Genomic DNA, 21,644 nt, shown 5'->3' on the forward strand with positions numbered 1-21,644 from the left:
TGCATTGGAGACAAATTTTATTGTGACAGTTGATCACCAAGTGTTGAGTCAGACGAGCAGCAGGGAATAGAGCTTTATGACAAACCTTTGTATAACAGCCCAGTTCGACCACTGTATGTATATTACTGTAAAGGGTACATTATTCCTTACATTTATGATGCACAAGTTTTAGTGTAAAACAAAGAAATCTGCTTGTACGAGATTATTCTCATATCCAAGAGTGTTTTTCCTTCACTGAAAGTTATTTATTCCATCCCTGAACACCTTAAGTGACATCAGTACTCTAAAAATATAAGTTGTGACATCACTAGTCAACAATATAAGGACATATTGTACCGGATATTGCATATCACAGGGAATTAATCATACTACACACAACAAATAAATCAGTGGTCCTGAATAACATTTAATTTTCCTTTGCTTGAAGTGCTGTTTTATATGTGTCAGAGCCCCCTTGCTGTGGGGAACTAGGTGTAATATAAGTGTGATCAGGGGCTGGTTGGCAAATTTTAGCGTGGGGGCGAGACTCTGCTCAGCAGCCTATTGGGAACTTTTTAAAGGAAGTAAAATGCAGATAGCCCAGTATCGGGCAGGCACAGGGCGGCAGATGCCCCCTGCCGCCCCAAGCTCAGCCATCACCTGCGTATGATCATCATGTACAGCAGAGCTGGGCAAATTCCAGGAGTCAGGTAACCAATGCACCTGAAAACGACTGTTGTCGCCTTTATTCTGGGAAATTGTTATTGAGGTCAATGGGTGCACGTTTTCCCTGGCTCCCTATAAGTTCCTGTTGACTCTTTATCTTTATCTTCACCGATGTTGTACTGTACTCCAACTGTTAGTTTTTGCCAATCCTTTCCTTTTGCCAAACAAGACACATGCTCAGTGGTATCATATGGATTTCCCTGAATAGATGTCCTCTTTTATGAGCAAATAAAAACTAAATTGAGTAGTGTAACAGCTGTGGCTATATTCATATTTACCTATGCTGAAACTCCAGTGTCTTTATGATATGTTTATATGATAAATTGTCAGATAGAGATAGTGAATATAAATGCTGATGAGAGAATGTTAGTTAATGTTTCACTTTCCACCGCTGTACATCTTACTGGTCTTCCTTTTGTGTTGCTAGGTGCTGGATGACCCCAGTGAGGACCATCTATACATGGGTAGAGATCCTTTCCTTTACTTCTACCACTGTCACCCCTTCTGCGTACTTAAAACCACACTATGGCTCTAACATATAGTCTGCAATGTTTACCTCATATTTTATCTCCATGTGAAATAAAGATGTGAAAGCTTATGTACTAACATGGTGCAAGGATGCTGTAGCCAATAGCAACAACATTATTAGTTTAATGTGGAATAAAGTGATTACAGCTGGCGTTTCAGTTAATGATTGATATAAGTAGCAAAGATAGTATCGCAGCATTTGTAAAATGTGCTGAGCAATGGAGCAGAATGAATAAACGGTTATCTGCTAGATCTGCTTATTGCTTTGTTTGTTTCTATATACCTGAGCACAGTAACACCATTGCAAGATTATGATCACTAATCAATGACTAGAGCATGATAAAGACCATTTATGTGCTATTTGTTATCAAAAATGGATATATGTGTACAACTAGTAGTTCTAGCAGTTTACTAATAACATAGAGAGTAAAGAAAGGTAAGATTCACCTGCATTCTGAACACGTTGGGGTTATTGCTTTAAAACCATTTATGCCTTTCATTAGTCATTTTCCTAGAACGATGTATTTTAATGTATTTAATGTTATTATTTTTGTTAATGCTGTTATGATTATTTGCATTTTTTTAAATTACAAGTGTCAATGAAGGAGTTTATATCAGGTCACAATTACTGTAAGTATTGTTGCATTAATTGGTATCAGAGACACATAAGGAAACGTAATATCTTTAAAGCTGTCGACTGTTTAAAAATGCAGATTTTAAAAATTAGGCTTAAAATGCCTAGCCCTGGGTAGTCTGTTTTAATTAATGACCTTTTAAAATCCCAACTTGTTTAAAGATGACAGAGCCACTTTAACATCTAGAGCCCTGTTCTCACTGAATGGTCATTGTGAGAGTCTTGTAGTTCTCAGATAGTCACAGAATGCCTAGTTGCCATGGTCACCATTTCAGTCACTTTAAATCACCTGGTCCACCTGCACAGCAGTCCTTGGTTGCCACAAGTAGATGCTTGATGCCAGTGCATGTGGCTGGACTGCCCATCTGACATGAAGGTGCACATCTACTGTCAGGAGACATCTCTGCATACTAGAAGTGTGCCTAGTTGTGTGCAGAGTGAAATATTACTGATCTACAAATAGATGCTTTATAAAGCTTTTCTTGCTAAGTATACTTAGATGATGTCCTAGGCATTATGGGTGTTTATGCCCTAAGTTACTGTGATCCCCAACATGTCCATGCACTTTATTTATTTTTTTAGACCAAGTAACTAAAAAGTAAACAAACCCATTTTGTATACTGTCCTGCCGTAGGTACATGCTTAGTTTGCTTATTTGGCAAAGTACACCCCAAAAATCATATAAAATAGACACAGGCAAAGAAGAAAACACCTATCAGCCATAGAGGTGAATCCACAATCAGACAGTGGCTAGCTAGTGCTGGCGACCTTCATCATCATCACGTATTTGCACCAGCCCTCGGGCACCGTCAACGTGATTGATGCGGCTACTGACAGGTGTATGTGCAGGACTGCCACAGTTTACAATTACACCATCACACCCTTACTGTACTCACACTGTGTTTGCACTTCCCTTATCTCTGCCATTTCACCTCTCTAAACGTAAGGAGGTGTTAGTACCCAATCTGCTTATGGAGGTAGGCATATGCCTCATTCGTGGGCATGCACAGTACAAATTTGTGTATTTTACGCTAAGCAAATGGGCACCCAAGTCAGCGTGAGCCCTAATATGTCCTCTTAACTGTGATATGTTTATGATTTCTGATTACTAGGTTTATACCGGATCCTTGGTTTCTTAGAGAACCTATTTGGTTTTGTTACATCACGGAAGAAGACATATGTTTCAGTCAATGTTTTAATAAAATCACTTTTGATCTGGACAAAATAATGATAGATATCTTTCTTTTCTTGTTTTCCAGTGTTTGAATTGGTTAAACGCGGGTAAGTTGAAGTTGATACTTACAATGGTAGAGCAGTCTTAATTTTACAGTGCTTTTTGTGTAGTCATGATGTGTTGAGATCACAATATATATGTATAATATATGCGATAACGTATCCTTATAAGGATGTTAGAAGTCACAGAGGAAGTATTTTACCAGATACAGGCATGATCTCTGTCGAAGTGCTTTTATGAAGGTTACGGAAATCTGAGGTGAATGCTAGCAGTTCAAGTTCGAGTAGGGGTGCATTATTATGTATAATATAGATATTTTTCTAATGAATGAAGTCTATACATATATTAGCTTCACTTGTATATTATTAAAAGTGATGTTATTCTACAGCCTTTTTAGAAATTGAATATATTGTGTGCAGGAAGAATGATTTGGGTTGTACCTTATTCACCTACTCATGTTTAGAAAACTTATGATAGGTTTTCATGAACTGGTCAAAACAAGGGAAAATAACTAGTTTTTCCTGTATTTTTGTGTAGGACAGTGTTAAGTAAATATTTGACTTGTATATTTTATGAAAACAGGCAGATTTCTATAGGGAGATTGATAATGTTGTAAACAGTCAAAGAGTAATGCTTAACCCTTTGAGTGACAGGATGATAAAGCTTTGATAACTTTTCATGTTAGAAACTTGCTGAAGGTTGAAAGGAAAATATGTTATATTTACAATCTACATAGACTGATTAAGAAATAAAGTAGTTATTCCAGGTGTAAGTTATGTGTAACTAGTCTGGTCATTAAATGCAGCTAAACACACTGGGCCCGATTCATTAAGGAAAGTAAACAAAAAAAGAGGAACTTTGGACCTTGGCAAAACCATGTTGCATTGGAGGGGGTTGTAAATTTAAAATGTGATGGCAGATTTATACCTAGATCAACTTTAAATATCAGTGTACAAATAAAGCTATCAAGTATTTGTGTGCTACATGGAAAAACAGCACAATAATAATGTACAAAGTAATAAACTAATTTGCACCACTTGCATCGTAACATGGTTTTGTCTAGGACAAAACTTTTTTTTTGCCTTACTTTACTTAATGAATCAGTTCCACTATGTGATTTCTCCTACAGTCCATAAAAATTAGTGCAGACACAAGGTTATAATACCGTGCTGGCTGGAGGCAGGAGAAACTTTCACATATAACACAGAATTTTTTTCTGCCACCAGGTGGCACTGAAAAAGGGAGGGTGTTTCTGCTTTTTAATATTGTCAGTTATTATTTAGCTATTATTGTTAACACTTTTATTGTTTTGTATATGTGTCTGACAATGTTGCTTATTTAGCTAGGGCATTTTACAGTATATCTACCTTGTACATAGCGGTTGCTGAGTAATGGTCAACACTTGACATTTGCGGGTCTGCATGAGGCACATCTATCCTTTCACAGTCATCGTTCTCTGCTCTGAATGACAGTTTCAATGGCAGCTTAGTGGCAGCTTAGCTCAGTTTCAAAGGCAGCTTAATGGCAGCTTAGGGCAGTTTAGTTGTCTCTCTTATTATCACGCTCAAATGGTGACTGGTTTTGATCACCCAGCCTTTGTTATTGCTCCCTTCTTTCTCCCTTACTCTCTTCTCTCCTGGTGAATATGGCAATTGCTGGGCTCCGTCTAGGTGGTTTTGGGCTCTGGTCAGTGGGTTTTTGCATTGTAGAGCTTGTCCTACGCTTATGATGCAGTAACAGTTTCAGTTTGCTATTTAGGATTGGTAACTGCTGCTTTTGTCATATTCTTAATTTTTGTGGTGTGTACACCATATCACGAATGATATTGGCGACTACAGTTATAGATGACAGGTACCTCTACATTACTGTCTTAGTTCTATTTCTGCTTATATTCTACCCGTTAAAGTTTTGCTGATTAGTAATGATTGTGTGACACAAGAGAAGAGACCAGTAACATGGTCATTACCTTCATCTACTAGGTCTAATGGCATTCTCACTCGATGCAGTTCCACTCTCACGTGTACCAGTTACTAATTAATTTCCAGTCACAGTGGAACGAAAGATCCAAAAGTGAAGTTGAGATAAAGATTTATTTATCCCAACTTCACTGGTTGAATTCAGTGAAACTGAATCGAGGAAGGTCCATAATCCTGGGTCATTGGACAACAATGTATGTGTATGCGATGGGCCCACCTTACATACTTGGGGGCAGTATGGAAGTTAAAAAACTGTCAAAGTCTGTGGTCAGAGTGGGAATCAAAGCTTCGCTTGTTCTCATGTTCTTGAACTAAGTGGTTAATAGAATCCAAAAATAAACCAATCACAATTCTATTGAACAACACCACAGCTATTGCATACATCAACTAGTGAAGAAGCACATGAAGCATTCTAACTCTTTGGGAAGTTTTCTTTCTAAGTCTTCCTTCCTTGGTAACCCATCCTTCTTTCACAAGGGGCAATTCTTCATTGCAATCTGAAAATGCTTTCCTAGAAACATTTTTTACTTAATTGAGAGATGATTTTCTGCATACTTATTAATCCTGGTAAAGAATCTAATAGGAAAGTCTACCACAGAACTTAAATGGCTATCGCTGATTTGCATTCCCATTATGAAATACTAAATCAAACTTTACTTTTTAATAAAAATTAAAGTGGATGGTCATTATTATAGGAATAGTGCAATGTACCTTTCATTTTCATTTATAAAAAGATTTACCAACTGGTAGAGCCATAAGCTGTAGGTGTCAATGTAGACACTGGGTTATGATTCTAAGCTGACTGGCGTCAGGATAAAATTAAACAAATTATATATATATCTACTATATAAATCTACTATATAAAAGCCTAGTGGCGTGTGTCTATGTGTGGGGGAAAAAAACCAAGCTGCAGCGCCACCTGCTGGGCGAAGTTATACACTGACCTACTAAATTCTTAGTGTGTGTGTGGAAAAAAAACCTCAGAAAGGGCTGAAATTTGCTGCAGCGCCACCTGCTGGGCGGAGTTATATACTGACCTACTAAATTCTTAGTGTGTGGAAAAAAAACTCAGAAAGGGCTGAAATTTGGTATACTAAGATGTTTTTAATTTGTTAATTTAATTTGTTAATTGTTAAAAGTGTTTATAAAGATTTTAAAAATATATATATATATATTTCTTGAAGGAGAAGTGACAGTTGGGAGTGGTTGGTGGTTGCTGGGGGTGACAGTTGGGAGTGGTTGGTGGTTGCCGGGGGTGACAGAGTGAGAGGAGTGTGATACTCAGGACCGCTGAGAAAGATCCCTGTGTCTGGATAGACATCTGGATAGATGTGGCGATAAAGATGAAGGATGAGGTGATGGAGAAAAATGATGAGGTGGTGACATGTGGACAAAACCACGTTAAAAAAGGGCGCTTGCGTCGGGAAGTAACACTCTTCCCCTGAGGAGGCCTGGGCTATGGTCCAAATGCATGACAAGAACCTTTTTAACACCTTAAGTAGCTTGATTTGACTAGAATGCATGAGTATCATGCACGGGTTATCTTGTATGTATGTGTATATATATATATATATATATATATATATATATATATATAAGCTAGTGTGAAGTTTTTGGGGTTTGTAGATGATTTCTGTGTATTGGTAGCATTGTATTAAAGGTTTAAATAGATATTGGAGTTCCTTTTTAAATTAAACAAAATGTGCAAAATGATATGTGAGCCATTGTTCTGTATTCTAAATCTCCAGGCTTTGCATAATACATACATTTAGCATCTATCTGCTCGTAATACAAGGCAGATTACATTTTGTGTTCAGTTACGGACATTGCTGGCAGGGGTGAAATGATGGTGACACAAGTCCGTTCTCTTCTACCTGGGCAAGATCGCCATTATCAATACTTTGATATCTGTTTGTTACCATCAGGAAATTCCAGCCTTACTCAATTTGAAGTTACTTTCCTGGGAAAGTTAGGCCCCTTTTGCAGTTTAAAATGAAATTAAAACCAACTATGTGATCATCATTGATCACAGTTCTCATTGTCTGCAAAAATACCTATGTTTCATAGCCCTAAAACAGAAATTCATGAATTGTGAATAATGAAATGAACGTGCCATGTTCTTCTCTTACACAAATTACAGCTGTCACCAAGTCAGTCTGTTTAGTTAGTGGTGACTGTTACCTTGACGACATCACAGATAGGAAGAGTAGGATGTGTTCCTCTTAACCTCTGCACTGCCAGGGTGTTTTGCAAAAGCATTTTTCCTCTTCTGTACCAAAAAAGGAAACTGGTTTTAAAGATCTAAAAAGCTACTAGTAACATTCACGATATGTGTATATTTGTTCTCAAACCTTGACAGAACTTGAGTAAGATTAGTATTTACATTTTCTATGCAGCAGAGCGCAGACAATTGTACACTGTTATTGTTATCCTTCACCAGTAGTGTCACCTCTAGTGCATCATAAAACACAGCCAGCACAATCTAACATGTACCTGCTGCATAGATAAGACTAAGGGCTCACACACACCTGTTATTGTTATCCTTCACCAGCAGTGTCACATCTAGTGCATTATAAAACACAGCCAGCACAATCTAACATGTACCTGCTGCATGGATAAGACTAAGGGCTCACACACACCTGCACCTTCCCTGTACCATAGGAACTCGGGTCTAGGCTTCTTTCATGGCCTGATAAACACGGCTTAACCAGAACTAATTAGGGTCAGTTGGTGAATGTAGCTCTAACCAGACATAGATTTCCCTGAGCCATGTCTACGAGCCCGAGAGGTGATCTTGCTACAGTATCATTGGTAATATCTGCCAATGGGTAATATAACAATATATCTATCTCTAAAATGACCATGCTGCTCAATAATAACCTGACTAAAGTCAATTGGCTTTTTGTTGGCATGTTGGAAGAAGGCTGCTAACAGTCTGTATGTGCTGGCACCTTCCAACCTCACTGACAGGCCCCCGTTTAGGCTAGAAGTGATCTGGCTGCTCTGCCAAATGCCCATCTCATTCAGCTTGGCCACACATGTGGGTGGACACATTCAACAGTTATTCTCTTGCTCAGGAAGTGTTGTATGTGTTGCCTGCTTTAGTTTCTCTGTACTTTATTAATATACAGTATATCAATGTTTTACTGAATATTTGTTGAACTGCAGTGGAGAAATAATCACTGATAATATAATTTCTCCTTATAGTGGACCTCTCACCTACATGCAGTAGAGGCAACTAATGTTCATTAGAATGCAGCCTATCAATTAACCAGTAACTCTCAAAGACCACTAAGATGTCATTAGCAAAGGAATAGAATATTGGTTCATATCACAATATGAATGCCTTCACAATGCCCCACTTTAAAAGAGATAGCAAATGGTCAAAACCAATCTAGTTGTTTATGACACTGTCAGATAAATGTAGAAATACTCTGTATTGAACGTGTTGATAATTTGTGTTTACTTTAGGGCGGTGATGGATATACCCACTACTAAGCCACTAACAGAAGACCAGGCACGTTTTCACTTCCAGGATCTGATTAAAGGAATTGAGTATTGTGAGTTTTTACTCTGTTGTGTTATAGGCCTAAATAATATATAGCTCTTCATTTGTAGTTCAGCTACAATTCCCAGCATGCTCTGATACTAGCAGTTGAATAGAGCATGATAGGAACTGTAGTTCAGCAACAGTTTGGATACCACTGGATTTCTGAAGCAGAACGCTATGGTTCTACTTGTAATGTTTGTGTGAAACATTTCATTTACTTTCTTATAATACAGTGTATTAGTTTATTACATATTATAATGTATGTATGCCCCCCTATTACACTATTTTGAAATGGAAAACTGGAACACCAACAATATGACATGAAGTTTGCTAAGGCCATAACACAGACACCATGCTTCCTTTTGGTTTCCAAATTAAATAATCATGTACAGGAACCTGTCTCCACTTATCCTGTTATCACCTGGCTGATACACCTCGTCCAAAGGTGTGGCTGCAATATGCAGGATAACACCCGATTGGATGCTATGTGGTTATTGGTTAGATAAAACAGTGTTAAGTTAGTGGAGGAACAGGCAGATAGGGTCACATTCAGACCTAAAAACACAATATTTTGCTTAGTTTTAAAGGCAAAAATGTGTGTTTTACCCTCTGAAAAACACAGAAAAAAAATAATACTACAAGTACTGGGCAATACATGGATGGTGCTCTTATATCCAAGACGTCTAGAGACTTCTGTTTTATGGTGCGTAGCTTGTATCTTATAAGATCCTGCAGTTATGACATTTCCAGTTCTGCAGTGTTGCTGCACATGCTCTTGCAGTGCCCTTTGAGATGATAGCCATCAGTTGCAGGTAAGTAGTTTAAAAAGAAAGTGATAAAACATGAGTAGGACATGTTCAAGGTCATCAGTCTTGCCTCTTACTATAGATGGCAAGTGAGACCCATATAAATGCTCTAGAAAGCTCACGGACTACATAATTATTAGCAGTGCTGGGCAACTTAAAATATCTTAAAAGATGGTATTCCATTTTTTTCAGTGAAAGAAGAGATCCTGTGGCTAATGCACCGTTTACTTGTCCTATGACCACATTATGACATCACAGCAGAAGTGCAGTAACCTCAGTTTGTTTAAATGGAAAAATGACTCTTGGGGGTGAGATTTTGACAAATTGCCAATATTTGGCGATATTGCCGGCTAAATTTAGAGCCGCAATGTGATTAAAGGCAAGTGTTGCCTTTAATCACATTGCTTTAGAGTTAGCCATTGTCGATTTGTGAAAATCGCACTTTAAAACATTTACCCTCTGGTCAGGAGCGCCACAGGTCACCTCGTTAAAGCTGCATGATTCTCACTGCTGTAATAGAGATGACTTTTCAAATGGTTCCCTCAAAAACACAATTTCATATATTGGCAGGAAAAATATCATAAAATTATTACACCTTTTCCTTGCAGTGCATTATCAGAGGATTATACATCGTGATATCAAACCATCCAATCTATTAGTGGGGGAAGACGGTCACATTAAGATTGCTGACTTCGGGGTCAGTAACCAGTTTGAAGGAACAGATGCGTTTTTGTCTAATACCGTGGGAACACCAGCGTTCATGGCTCCTGAGACCCTCTCAGAGACCAGCAGAATATTTTCAGGAAAGGTGAGCAGCAGGTTTTCTACTGCAAAGAATGTTTAATATTTTAATATTGTGTAAATGAAATCTGTCACTTATTGATACAGTATAAAAATGCATCTTTCTCTGTGTGTATATGTGTATGTATACATTTCACTGGCAGTTATGCAAGTGAAATCTATCTATCTATCTATCCCACACACTGACCCTAATCTTCCCCTTCTGTGTTTAATATCTACAGATACCCGACATACATGTGCTGTGTAGGTAGTGCGGGGGGTAACCATGGATACGGAATCTTGTGATATTGCGAATCCTGCTTGGCAGATGTACAATGTTAGCAGATTAACATCATTGTTTTATTACCTTTCCTTTACAGGCTCTGGATGTTTGGGCAATGGGAGTCACCCTGTACTGTTTTGTGTTTGGTCAGGTATTTATCTACATAGAGTAATTTGTAAGTCTTAGTTTCTATTTGTCTTTTTTCTTTTCTGTGCATATAAATAATATTTATTAATGATACCTTTAACAAAAGAGCACACTATTCCTATGTAATCTGATTAATTAATTCCAGTGAACCATAAAAAACTAGATGAAGTTTTTTTTTTTATGCAATAAAAATACTAAAAATAGCTTTAAACACTGGTGGACAATGCACCAGCGTACACAGATTACATTTCAACACCTTCCCACATCACAAATCACTATTGCCAGAGATATTAGGGGGTAAATATATCAATCTGCGGGTTCTTCAACACCCGCGTGTTCAGCCTCTTCCGCGATTAAATTTCAAGCGGCGCTGCATTGTAAAGGGTTAACTTTGTAAAGGGAAGTTAACCCTTTACAATGCAGCGCCGCTTGAAATTTAATCGCGGAAGAGGCTGAACACGCGGGTGTTGAAGAACCCGCAGATTGATACATTTACCCCTAGATCTGATTCTAGAGCTTGTCATTCCTCTGAAATGCAATACTGGACTCTTATAATAAGATGATGTACAGTATCAGATCTTATTAATGCAAGGTCTAAATACACACACAATATGAAAATAAATATATTTACACTTCCAGCGCCGAGACTTACCGGTAACCCTTTCGGCAGTTTGTGCCACAGCGCCCCTACATTAAATATATACATATAAATTAATAAATATTTCCTTTAATATATTGTATATCCCCAGTGCTGGGGTATTAACCCTGTTCGATGCACTGGCAGCCATCTTGACCTTGTGAGAGATGAGGAGGACCTGGTCCCAGACGCCATTACAGTCTCAGTTAGAAAAGTCTTATTAAAAGGAGAAATTTTAATGTCATACTGTAATGTAAATCTGTCTAGATAAGGTAAAACAAATTAGTGTTTATAATTTATAAGCATAATACTCTTTAAAACTTTGTTTAACTTACGTGTAACATGTGTTATGATTTCCATTAAGGTTAGTGCCTTAGTACCTGTCATTTATGTTTGTAGTAGTGACCATTAAGTGTGGTCCTATACATTAGGCCAGGACTCTGCTTTAAGAACCAGGAGATGTCATTCTACTTCTCCTTTAACCTTGACTTGTGTGAAACAGTTCTGACAATTATTGCTCTAATGCTTCACCACAAAAGAACATTACTTGGAACTCTTGCATCCATGGGTCACTAAACATGGGGCAAAACCTCTATCAAATTTAAGTAATGCTTTGTTCAAAACTTGTTGCTTGGTAAAGCGATAACAAGAAAAGGAGCCACTATGGGGCACTGTTTCATTGGTTTCTGTGGAAGATACTTCAATTAATTGGCCACCTAGGCTGCAGTGTGATTGGACAGTTGTGGTTATAGATGACAATATTGTCCTACCTTTATATACTGTGTGTGAGCTCCAAAAGGATTGTTATAAAAGGTCAATGTACAATACAATTACTGGATCCTCATTAGACATCATACTTGCTTGGAACAAGTTCACTAGATCTTGTGTCAGTGGAGAACCATGGAAATATGGTCACTGACCATTTTACTGTGGAGGAACCCAGGACTCCTGGCCCATCAACAGCAGCCTAATTTTGTGGCCTGGCACCAGATACACATACAGTATCTAGCTAAATAATATATGACACTGATTGGAAAGTGGTTCTGGCAATCGGCGCTAAGTGCGCATATAACTTGAAAGCAGACAGTAAGGACAGTTACATTCCACCCATAGTGCATGTCAATGTAGTCTTGTGTTTCTGTATTATATTCTGTGCAATATGTTACTCAGCTGACATCTTCATATTTTAGTGTCCTTTTATGGATGAGAGGATTTTATCACTTCATGGCAAAATAAAGAATCAGCCACTGGAGTTACCAGAACAGTAAGTTCCATACATCTCCGGTCAATTGTGTGATTTTGGGAATTTTGTAGGTTTGGTGGCATATGTGTAACACTGCTAATGATGCTACGGATACAAAGTACTGGTAGATGTTTCAAAAAACCCGCAGGAATAGTGGGATGTGTGGAACAAAATAGCTTCTTTAACATTGACTACAAACCACACATCTGATTTGTATTCCTTTCCTGCATGTACAGGCCTGAGATATCAGAGGACCTAAAGGATCTAATTCTGAGGATGTTGGACAAGAATCCAGAGTCTAGAATTTCTGTTCCTGACATAAAGGTAAACCTAATATGAAGCCACAGTTGACAATTGTGATATATCTCCTGCTAAAAAGGGAATGCAATAGTGCAGACGTCTGAGGTTCCAACTATATTAGAAATATATGACAAACAGTCACAAGTGAATATAAACTAGCTTGAACGTTGTTTAGTGGCACATCAGCAATATGATGTAGAAGCAAATGAAACCTGGAGTTGGGTTGAATATGTACCATTTACACTCTAGCATTAACTCTGATATGTTTGTTTATACATTTTATTTATGAATAGATCAGCAAAATGTAAATGGAAAATAAAAATAAATGAAGATCATAGAATGTTCACAATGTATAAAGAATTACAAATTGAATGGGGCCAAAAAAACATACATTACCAGATAAACATCATTACCAGCTGATCAGTTTTATAATAAGGAGGTGAAGATGAGGGAGGTGGTAGCAAGACATTGTGGTGTACCACCAAGGAGGTGGGGAAGAGGGCAAGGAGGGATTGTGAGCCAGGTTGACAAGTTCCTTTAAGTGCTGTGATGAGACCTAGGATGTATAAGCTATTGGTTATATGTGAATGGTAAGCGAATGTTGAATCATGACAGGGCTCCCTGATCTTAGCAGATGCTATTATGCTGCTCATGTATTCCATGCTGTGTGTGTGTGTGCCAGATCCCACTAATAATGACTTGAGCTGAGGGGGTGTTAGACTGTTTTGAGTCAACCTCTAGCTGGCAATTGGCGGCAGAAATTATGTGTCGTACTAATTTATTTTGGTGGCGACTAGCGGGTGGGACTTGAAGAGGAAGCAGGAAAAACTGGGAACTAAGGAAATGTCTATCTGAGTTATTAGATTTTTAATGTTGAGACCAGAGAGCTTTGGACAACTCTACCAGTTGTGAAGGAATGAGCCCTCTGCAGTCTCTCCAGCATCTATCTGAGGTGTCTTGGTGTGCCTTCTGGAGCCTTGTTGGGACTCTAGAAATATCTGTTCTAGAGTTTACCTACATTTTCCTTGATTCTTACAGAGATAGAGTTGGAGGAGGCATTCTCCCCGATCTCTACCCAATTCTCGCCATGTAGACTCTCGCTGAAATCTATGAGTGCCTGGGGGCTGGCTCTGGGACCATCAGTTTCGCATACAGTGTAGAGACCAGGCCTGTCATAGACTAATCATTTCAAAAGTGGTTAAAGTTCTGTTGCAAAGAACTACAATTAGATTCGTTGTGAAATTACCTGATTTGGAGGTACTGAAAGAAAGTTTTGTTAGAAATGTTGATATTGGTCTGGATATCAGTTAAAAGAAGAAAGATATGGCCCTGTACAATATAATTTGTGTTCCTAATGCCACCCGCCAGCCAGGCTTCAAAGAAACTATTATTAAAGAGCGGTATGATAGGGGTAGGGCGGGGTAAGCTAAAGCAAATAGGCAATTAGCCTGGTCCCACACTGTCATGGTGTGGGAGGCAGCAGAATTGTTTTGGGATGACATGGCCACGGGAGCCAGAATAGAGGAAAGTGAGGTCACTATCAGACTTTTAGCATCAGTTTCTGTCCATATTCTGGAAGATCTGGTATTACTCTACAAGATGCATTGAATAAGTTGCACTGCGATATAGTAGCTCTTGAAATTCAGGTACTGAGATGACCACCTTGTCAAGACCCTTGCAGGGCCTGAAGCTTCACTCATGGGTGCCTACCTGCCATATAAATGGCATGGTAGCGTGTTGTAGAAACCTAAATATGTATGGTGGAATACGAATGGGGAGAGTTTGGAAGAAGTATAAAAGTCTGGGAAGCATTTTAATTTTAATGCCATTAATATGGCCAATTCAAATAAGGGAGAGAACATGGGGATGGAAAGGACAGGGAAGATAGTCCAGATATTCATGGCCAGATGAACCATATGTTGATAAATTGCACTTAAGAGAAGAGAAAATAAGTGTGACCTATACAAGCAAGGGAAACTTGTGAAAAAGAAATTATGGGTTCCAGAGCAGCTAAAATGTATGTGCTGTTTTATTCAGCCTGATGTAATATTTTCCATATTGACCACAAGCCAAATAGTAGTGATGATAGACTCTATTGGGCAAGAGTTCATTTGTTTTCAAACCTGCGCTGTCCCTGGCATGCTAGAGTGTCTGAATATTGTTGCAGACCCAGTATTGAATGTCCTAGTAAAAGGCTCGAAGCGTTTTTAGAGATTGTTCTATTTAGTACTTTTTCCATCAAGACTTTAATCTCATCCCAAAAAGTAATCATCCTGGGACATGATCACCAGACATGGAGGAAAGAACCATTCTGACCACATTGCCTCAAACAGAGGAGACTATAGAGAGAATCTTATGCAATCTAGTTGTGACTAGATACGATCTATAGGACATTTTATAGATATTTTCCTTAATCAGCGTGGATATTGAACCCCTAGCCATCCTCTCCATGATTTCCTTCCACATTTAGTGGGGGTCCAAGTCCCCTCTCATTCAGAATCATGTTTTGGAGTATTAGCAGATTATAAGAAAAAAATATAGAGTATTGTCATAAGACCTTTTTTAGATGGGGAGTAGGGGCATATATGCTCGAAGGCCGGTGGTTTTGCATTATTAAGGGAGTTAGGAAGGAATGGTATCAAAAGCTTCATCTTATATATTCAAATACATGGGGCTCACAGTTTGTGGATAAGATCCTCCAGTGTGAATCACAAGTATTTGTTTATAATTAAACAAACAATCAACCATTGCTACCATTGCATGAAGGTCCCAGTGGTAATTTGGGTTATCCCACAGGGGTGTAAATAATGATGGGGTTATGGGTAAGTTTATGTTGACAGTTACACTTCTCACACAGTTGACAAGAGAAGTGTGTATTCAGTTGGATTTTAATAGTTACTTCTATGTTCCTAATAAGTAAGCCAAGTATGTTATTAGCGGTATCCTATTTAATTTCAACCCAGCTTTTCATTCGAGGAGAGATAAACCTATAAATGGTTACTAAATAATAGCATTTCTCCTTGGGGTATAAAATCTGGTTCTTGGCAGTCTACTATTCTACACAAACTTGACTTTTGATGGGACTTGTGTTATTCCTCCCAACCCTTAGATTTTTCCATCTTTTTTGTTTGTTTGTTTTATTCACGTCACCAACTTTGAATTATGTTATTTTGTAATGTTAAACCACAATATCTATACAATTCCTAATTCAGAGTAATGTTCTATTTAGCTGCATCCATGGGTCACTAAACATGGCGCAGAGCCTCTACCAAGTGAGGACGAGAACTGCACCTTGATAGAGGTGACTGAGGAGGAAGTGGAGAACTCAGTGAAGCACATCCCAAGCTTGGCTACAGTGGTGAGTTCAGGCATATTAATCTGTTATTAATTTACAATCCTCTCCATTTCACAGTACACTATGTGTTCACATTGTATCCCTTCTCAGTGGCCTTTACTAATTAGTGGTCACATGGAAAACAATTTCAGGAAGATAGAAATGTAAACCACATTGCCACACGTACTTGTTTCATTGTTTTGTACCTGTTATCCTGTTTACACTTACTTGTATTGTATCTGTTATCCTGAATCCTTTGCCTACACACAGCAGTGGTTAAACCCTTCCTGCTACCCACATCTGTTTTACTCCAGTCCCTTACTGTTAGGACAAGTTCACTCTGCCTCCCCAATCTTCAACAGGCAATTCAGACTGTCCTTCTCCGTGTGGTGGCCACCAGCATAGTGCTGAGATAGTAACTGCTTTGTGGTGTGCCTTGTTGTGACAACAGCTGTGAGCTGCTTGATGCATTACATTAACTGGTGTTGTAAGTTGTTCTGAGCACTCGGCAGAGGTGTTGTAAATCACCTTAACTAACAGTCTTCATTGGATGGTCACAGACCTTCAGGTGCAATGACTCCACGAGGTTCAGGGAGCCCAGCAGTGAAAAATTAAAAGGATTCTGGTGTCTTTTGGTTCAAACCACACAGGACTGCACGCCTGCAGTTTCAAATAGTTACTCAAGATTGTTTTCTTCTGTTCTGACATCCCAAGTGTGAAGTTCACCTTGGGTAAACATTGTGATTATAGTCAACAATACGAAATTACACTCAGTACAGGAAAATTGAGAGGGCAAAGATGAAAAATCTGTCCTTATAGGCCAGAACATTGACTCCTTGATGGCAGCTAGAAATCTTCCATGTCCTTGGAATATTGGCAGACTTTCTTTACTTGGAGTCATCAGGAGATTTGAAAGCAACTCTATAAAATGAAATAGTAGTAGAGTTCATGCAGGACAGCCACGATATAAATGTAAGCCTTATTACCCAGCACATATATATGCTCTTTTAGCTTGAACAGAAAAGAGGTGGTCAGAAAAAACATTAGTCTACGTATTTATTAGAGTGATAACTCTTCTGACCCTGGACCAGCACTTTCTCGTTTTTCAGGCTCTGATGAAAGAGCCATTTGAACCTCATCGTTCATATCATTGGAAAGTTTGTCGCTTAATGTGACAATTATGAGTCAGTGAGATTAATGCAAAGCAGTCTCAGAACTCACTATAGTAGGGCCAGCTACCTTATTGGCATGTAAAACTTCAATTACTTTGGATGAAATTTGCAGAGCTGCAGCGTGGTCTTCAGTTAGCACTGTTAACTTGTTATAGAAGTTATTTGGCTATAAAGTTTTGGAGGCCGCTTGTTATAGTGGGTTTCATTTGTTGATGTCCCATCCCTTTGTTGATTGTGTCTGCTCTGGTGGGTCCCATCAGTGACCACTGCCAATTATAGGTTGTGAGCTACATTTACTGGGATTTTCTTTTCCTGTACTCAGGGCCGGATTAAGGGAATGGAGGCCCCTGGGCTAAGGGGCCCTCCATTCCCCGCGAGGCCCCCAATGTGAGCCGTCCGCCGCCCCCCACCCCCCGCGAGGACCCCCCCCAAGCACTTACCTGTCAGTGCAGTCCTCCGTCCCGGCGCGCTGTAAGCTCCTTACTGAGGAGATCTCGCGAGAGTTCATGAACTCTCGCGAGATATCCTCAGTAAGCAGACTACAGCGCGCCGGGACGGAGGACTGCACTGACAGTACTCAGCAGCATCGATCGGGCCGGGGGCGCCCCCGCCCCCGACCGATCAATAATGCTGCTGAGGAGTTTGAAGGGCCCCCTGGATGCCCGAGGCCCCTGGGCTATAGCCCAGTTAGACCTCGGGTTAATCCGGCCCTGCCTGTACTGAAGTCTGGCATTAGTCTACAATGTATAACCCTGATCCCGCCTGTTTTGGACAAGTCAAGAACTGAAATGAGGAGCAAGAGTGGATTTGTTCTTTGTAATTAAGCTTGATAATTACTGTCCACATATGACAGGAAACAGATTAACCCAACAGTGTCATGGTTCTTTACAGAAAAATAAATATTTTGTTTAGTTTAGTTTAAGTTTTCCATTATCCTGAAAGTTCTGAAAACCAAAAAGAAAGTAGTGAATAACTGCTGCTTTTCAGTAATCATGTCATAAGCATTACCACACATGTTATCCCCTATGTCACTATGTGGAGCATTGTTAAACATGATAATAAAGAAGGGCAGTGCTGTATAAGACACCTGTAATTTTTAGATGTAATATGGTATATTTTAGGTATGCTACTCCCAAGTTATTTGGAAAATTATATGTGAAGCCCTAAGTCTCAAGTATTCCCAATAATAGATCCCATACCGGTACATATAGATACCTTTATGTAGTCAAGAAAAAAAACAAGATGTCTCACTATTCAGACTAAACGTATCACAGGTTACTAAAGATAATTGTAATGTACCACATAGCGATCACATCTTCTAATGACCATCATGGGATGGGGCTACACATGTTTGAAGCTGTTCCAGAATTAGGGAGTGCACAGTTACTTTTCAGCAGTGCAGTCACCTTTACCCCTTCAGAGGTGCCGGTTACCAAACTTCAGCCGACTTTTAATGGGGCACCTTTTGCAGTGTACAGACAGATTTGATATGGGAAGTTTAGATATTAATATGCACAGAGAAGTCTTTGTAAATAAAAAATCCAAATGTAAAGTTGTTATATTCTTACATATATATAATTTCAAGAATAGGGTCTGACGACCAATGAAAATGCAGAATTATAGCACTGTCCAATCTATTTATTTTTGCGTTTTCAATAACCCCTGTGTGCTTAACACATTAAATCGGGTCCAACGTCTTTGGCCACCAGGCAGGCGTAGGCTTTAAACCTGCAGGCAGCCTGACACTCCACAGAGACGGTCAGCTGCTGTCTTGAAACATCCCTGTAAAAGCAATCTACGTTTAGTTTTGTGTGCTGGCTGATGCTCTGGAAAATGTGCGCAATGGAAACGATCTTTGAACCACCCTCTTTATTTAGTTAATCCTGTACATTTTTCTCTTTTAAATACAGCTTGATTTAGCTTCAGTTGATTTACTTGAGGAGGTATTGCGCCATGTAAAAATTCATCCTACGTAATACTTGTCACACTATTCATGTGCACAACTTTCACTCGTATTTCAGTTGAGCATGTCATACTTGCACTCACTTACACTTGGAGAGACAGGTCAAGGATGACTTACCCGTATCTTTAAGATGCATGTTTTAGGAGGCTTATATTTGCACGTACCATAGGCTTGGTGCATATCTTTTATATTGCTATGTGGATATTACTCTTTCCCAGATATTGGTGAAAACCATGCTTCGGAAGCGCTCCTTTGGAAATCCATTTGAAGGGAGCAGAAAAGAGGAACGGTCCATGTCCTCTCCTGGAAATCTACAAACGTAAGTACCAATACATTTGGAATATTATTGTGTTCTATTATTATAACTATTTATGTATAAAGCACCATTGGACACATCCCTTAGTGCTTTAGCCTGCTATAAAAATCTGCAGCTAATGTTTAGGGAATGACCACCAATCCCAGAATTGAAGTGTTAAGATACAATCCATGTAAATAACTTACAATGTTCAGCATTAACCTGACTTTCCCCTACAGTTATCTTAAAAAGTTAAGTGTTACCTCCCCACTCCACTGCAGACAGCTGGAGCCCCTTCCTAATTTATAGGACAGCATCCTAATGGAATCTGATGCCGGTCAATAAGCAGTTCTTTGAGCTGCTGTGACATCACTGGCCCTGCCCCTCTGTATGAATCCACCAATCCGCACAGTGCGGTTTTGCAAAGGAAGCATGCCAAGCTGTTAGTCACCCTGTGTCTGCTATGTAGAGAAGCACCTCCCTCCTAACACGGCAGCCTGCTGTGGAGGAGTGAAAGAGAGCTTTGTGGACCTAATTAGTTAAGTATATTTTTGTGTATTTTATTCAGGGCTGTAATATACAGCCTTTGATATACATTAATGCCATTTAAGGGCTTTACTAGCTCTTTGATGAGTTTCACATAAAGTTGCTCAGTTTGAAGCATTTGAGGAATATAGAGAAACCCGCGGCCATTAGTGCATGCTATTTCTGTATATACACTTTGAAACGGACCCTGGCCAAACAGCGCATAACAAAACATTAGTGTGACATAATGTGGGAACATGAAAAGACTTTACCTTAATTCTCAGTCTGCTCTGATGGTGCCCTGCACTGTCATTGGTTTAATCATCGCAGTGGCATGAGCATGGCTTGGTAGGGTCTCCAGGGAAGGCCTAATGAAACCACTACTACCCTTATTCATGAGTCCCGGTCTATCTGGTAACACAGTCCCCTGGGCACTTAGCAGTTGCAAGGAGCCTCAACTGCCCCAATAATGTTTCCCTTTAACCCCTGCCCAGCCTCTAACCTACGTTTAGCAGATGACACCAGCTGACCATGAGCCTGGTGGAATAGGAGGTCACTGGGGTAGGTGAGATTGTTGTGATTGGGATGAAGGTGACAGATCTGCCAGGAAGAAAAGGGGCATTAGACGCATCTCCTCTCCTACCAGGTGGGAAAGGAACATATTTTGAGAGAGTAAAAGTGCCAAGCCAAGCAGCGGGCATTTAACATGGTCCTCATTCCACCAGACTCTGGCGGTAAACTAACAGAACACATTGCCTGGGAGTCAGCTCTGCCAGTGGCGAAAGTGTGGAATGGGGGGAGCTGGACATCGTTTAGGCCAGAGAAAAATAAAATGTTCCTGTCAGACAGACGGGCCACTTTCTGATCAGGTGCCCTGGTGCTCTACCCTGGCTGTAACAGCAGTAGTTCTGCTAATGATGTGGTTCAATGAGATTTAATTATTGTGCTTTAATTGTACACAATCTACTTTGTAGCTGTTATATTTCTTAATAAAGCCATATGGATTAATACATGTTTGTATATGGCTACAAGTAATCTCTTGTAAAATGACCATTACATATGCTTTTATCCACTGATGTTATTTTTTTATGTCTTTATTTAAAACACGTATATCAACCTATGTAAACCTTTCAGGAAGCAGACTGGATAATAGGTTTATAATGATCTGTTTAGAGTCCCGGTGCTTCATCCTCCCATAAACCTTTTTCTTTTCAATTTTAGAAAACAAAAGTCAGCGAAAGGTAACAATAGTATAGCAGAAATAATCTATCTATCTTCCTAATCTATTTACTTTACCTAACACAGCTTTGCATGGTATTCACAAGTGCATTTTAGGCTGGGTACACATTACAGGAAAAGTCTGACGATACAATAGTTTTAGCGATTTTACCCCATGACAGGGGGAAAAAAAAGTCCAGATCAGCTTGTCGATTTATGTGTACACACTATACAGGTTGTACACGATTACCTTCAGATCTGTGCTCTTCATCTGTCATAACCATCGGCTGAAATTTGTGTGGGCAGCAATGCCC

General features: G+C 39.3%; 1 protein-coding gene across 4 annotated transcripts in view; it reads left to right on the forward strand.

The window, feature by feature from the left end:
* The window catches only part of CAMKK2 (calcium/calmodulin dependent protein kinase kinase 2), a 72,696-nt gene that overhangs the window by 40,394 nt on the left and 10,658 nt on the right, over positions 1-21,644 (forward strand). For 3 of the 4 annotated variants that reach the window (XM_075178293.1, XM_075178298.1, XM_075178299.1), the window contains exons 7-15: positions 1,133-1,169; positions 3,127-3,148; positions 8,549-8,637; positions 10,042-10,241; positions 10,594-10,647; positions 12,471-12,544; positions 12,760-12,847; positions 16,053-16,181; positions 19,511-19,611. In XM_075178293.1, coding sequence (XP_075034394.1) covers positions 1,133-1,169; positions 3,127-3,148; positions 8,549-8,637; positions 10,042-10,241; positions 10,594-10,647; positions 12,471-12,544; positions 12,760-12,847; positions 16,053-16,181; positions 19,511-19,611 — 794 coding nt within the window. Of the gene's footprint in view, positions 1-1,132; positions 1,170-3,126; positions 3,149-8,548; positions 8,638-10,041; positions 10,242-10,593; positions 10,648-12,470; positions 12,545-12,759; positions 12,848-16,052; positions 16,182-19,510; positions 19,612-21,333; positions 21,354-21,644 lie in introns of all 4 variants that reach the window. The other variant, XM_075178301.1, reaches the window with a different exon arrangement.

Source organism: Mixophyes fleayi, chromosome 1 (genome assembly GCF_038048845.1).
Source record: "Mixophyes fleayi isolate aMixFle1 chromosome 1, aMixFle1.hap1, whole genome shotgun sequence".
Lineage (NCBI taxonomy): Eukaryota > Metazoa > Chordata > Amphibia > Anura > Limnodynastidae > Mixophyes > Mixophyes fleayi.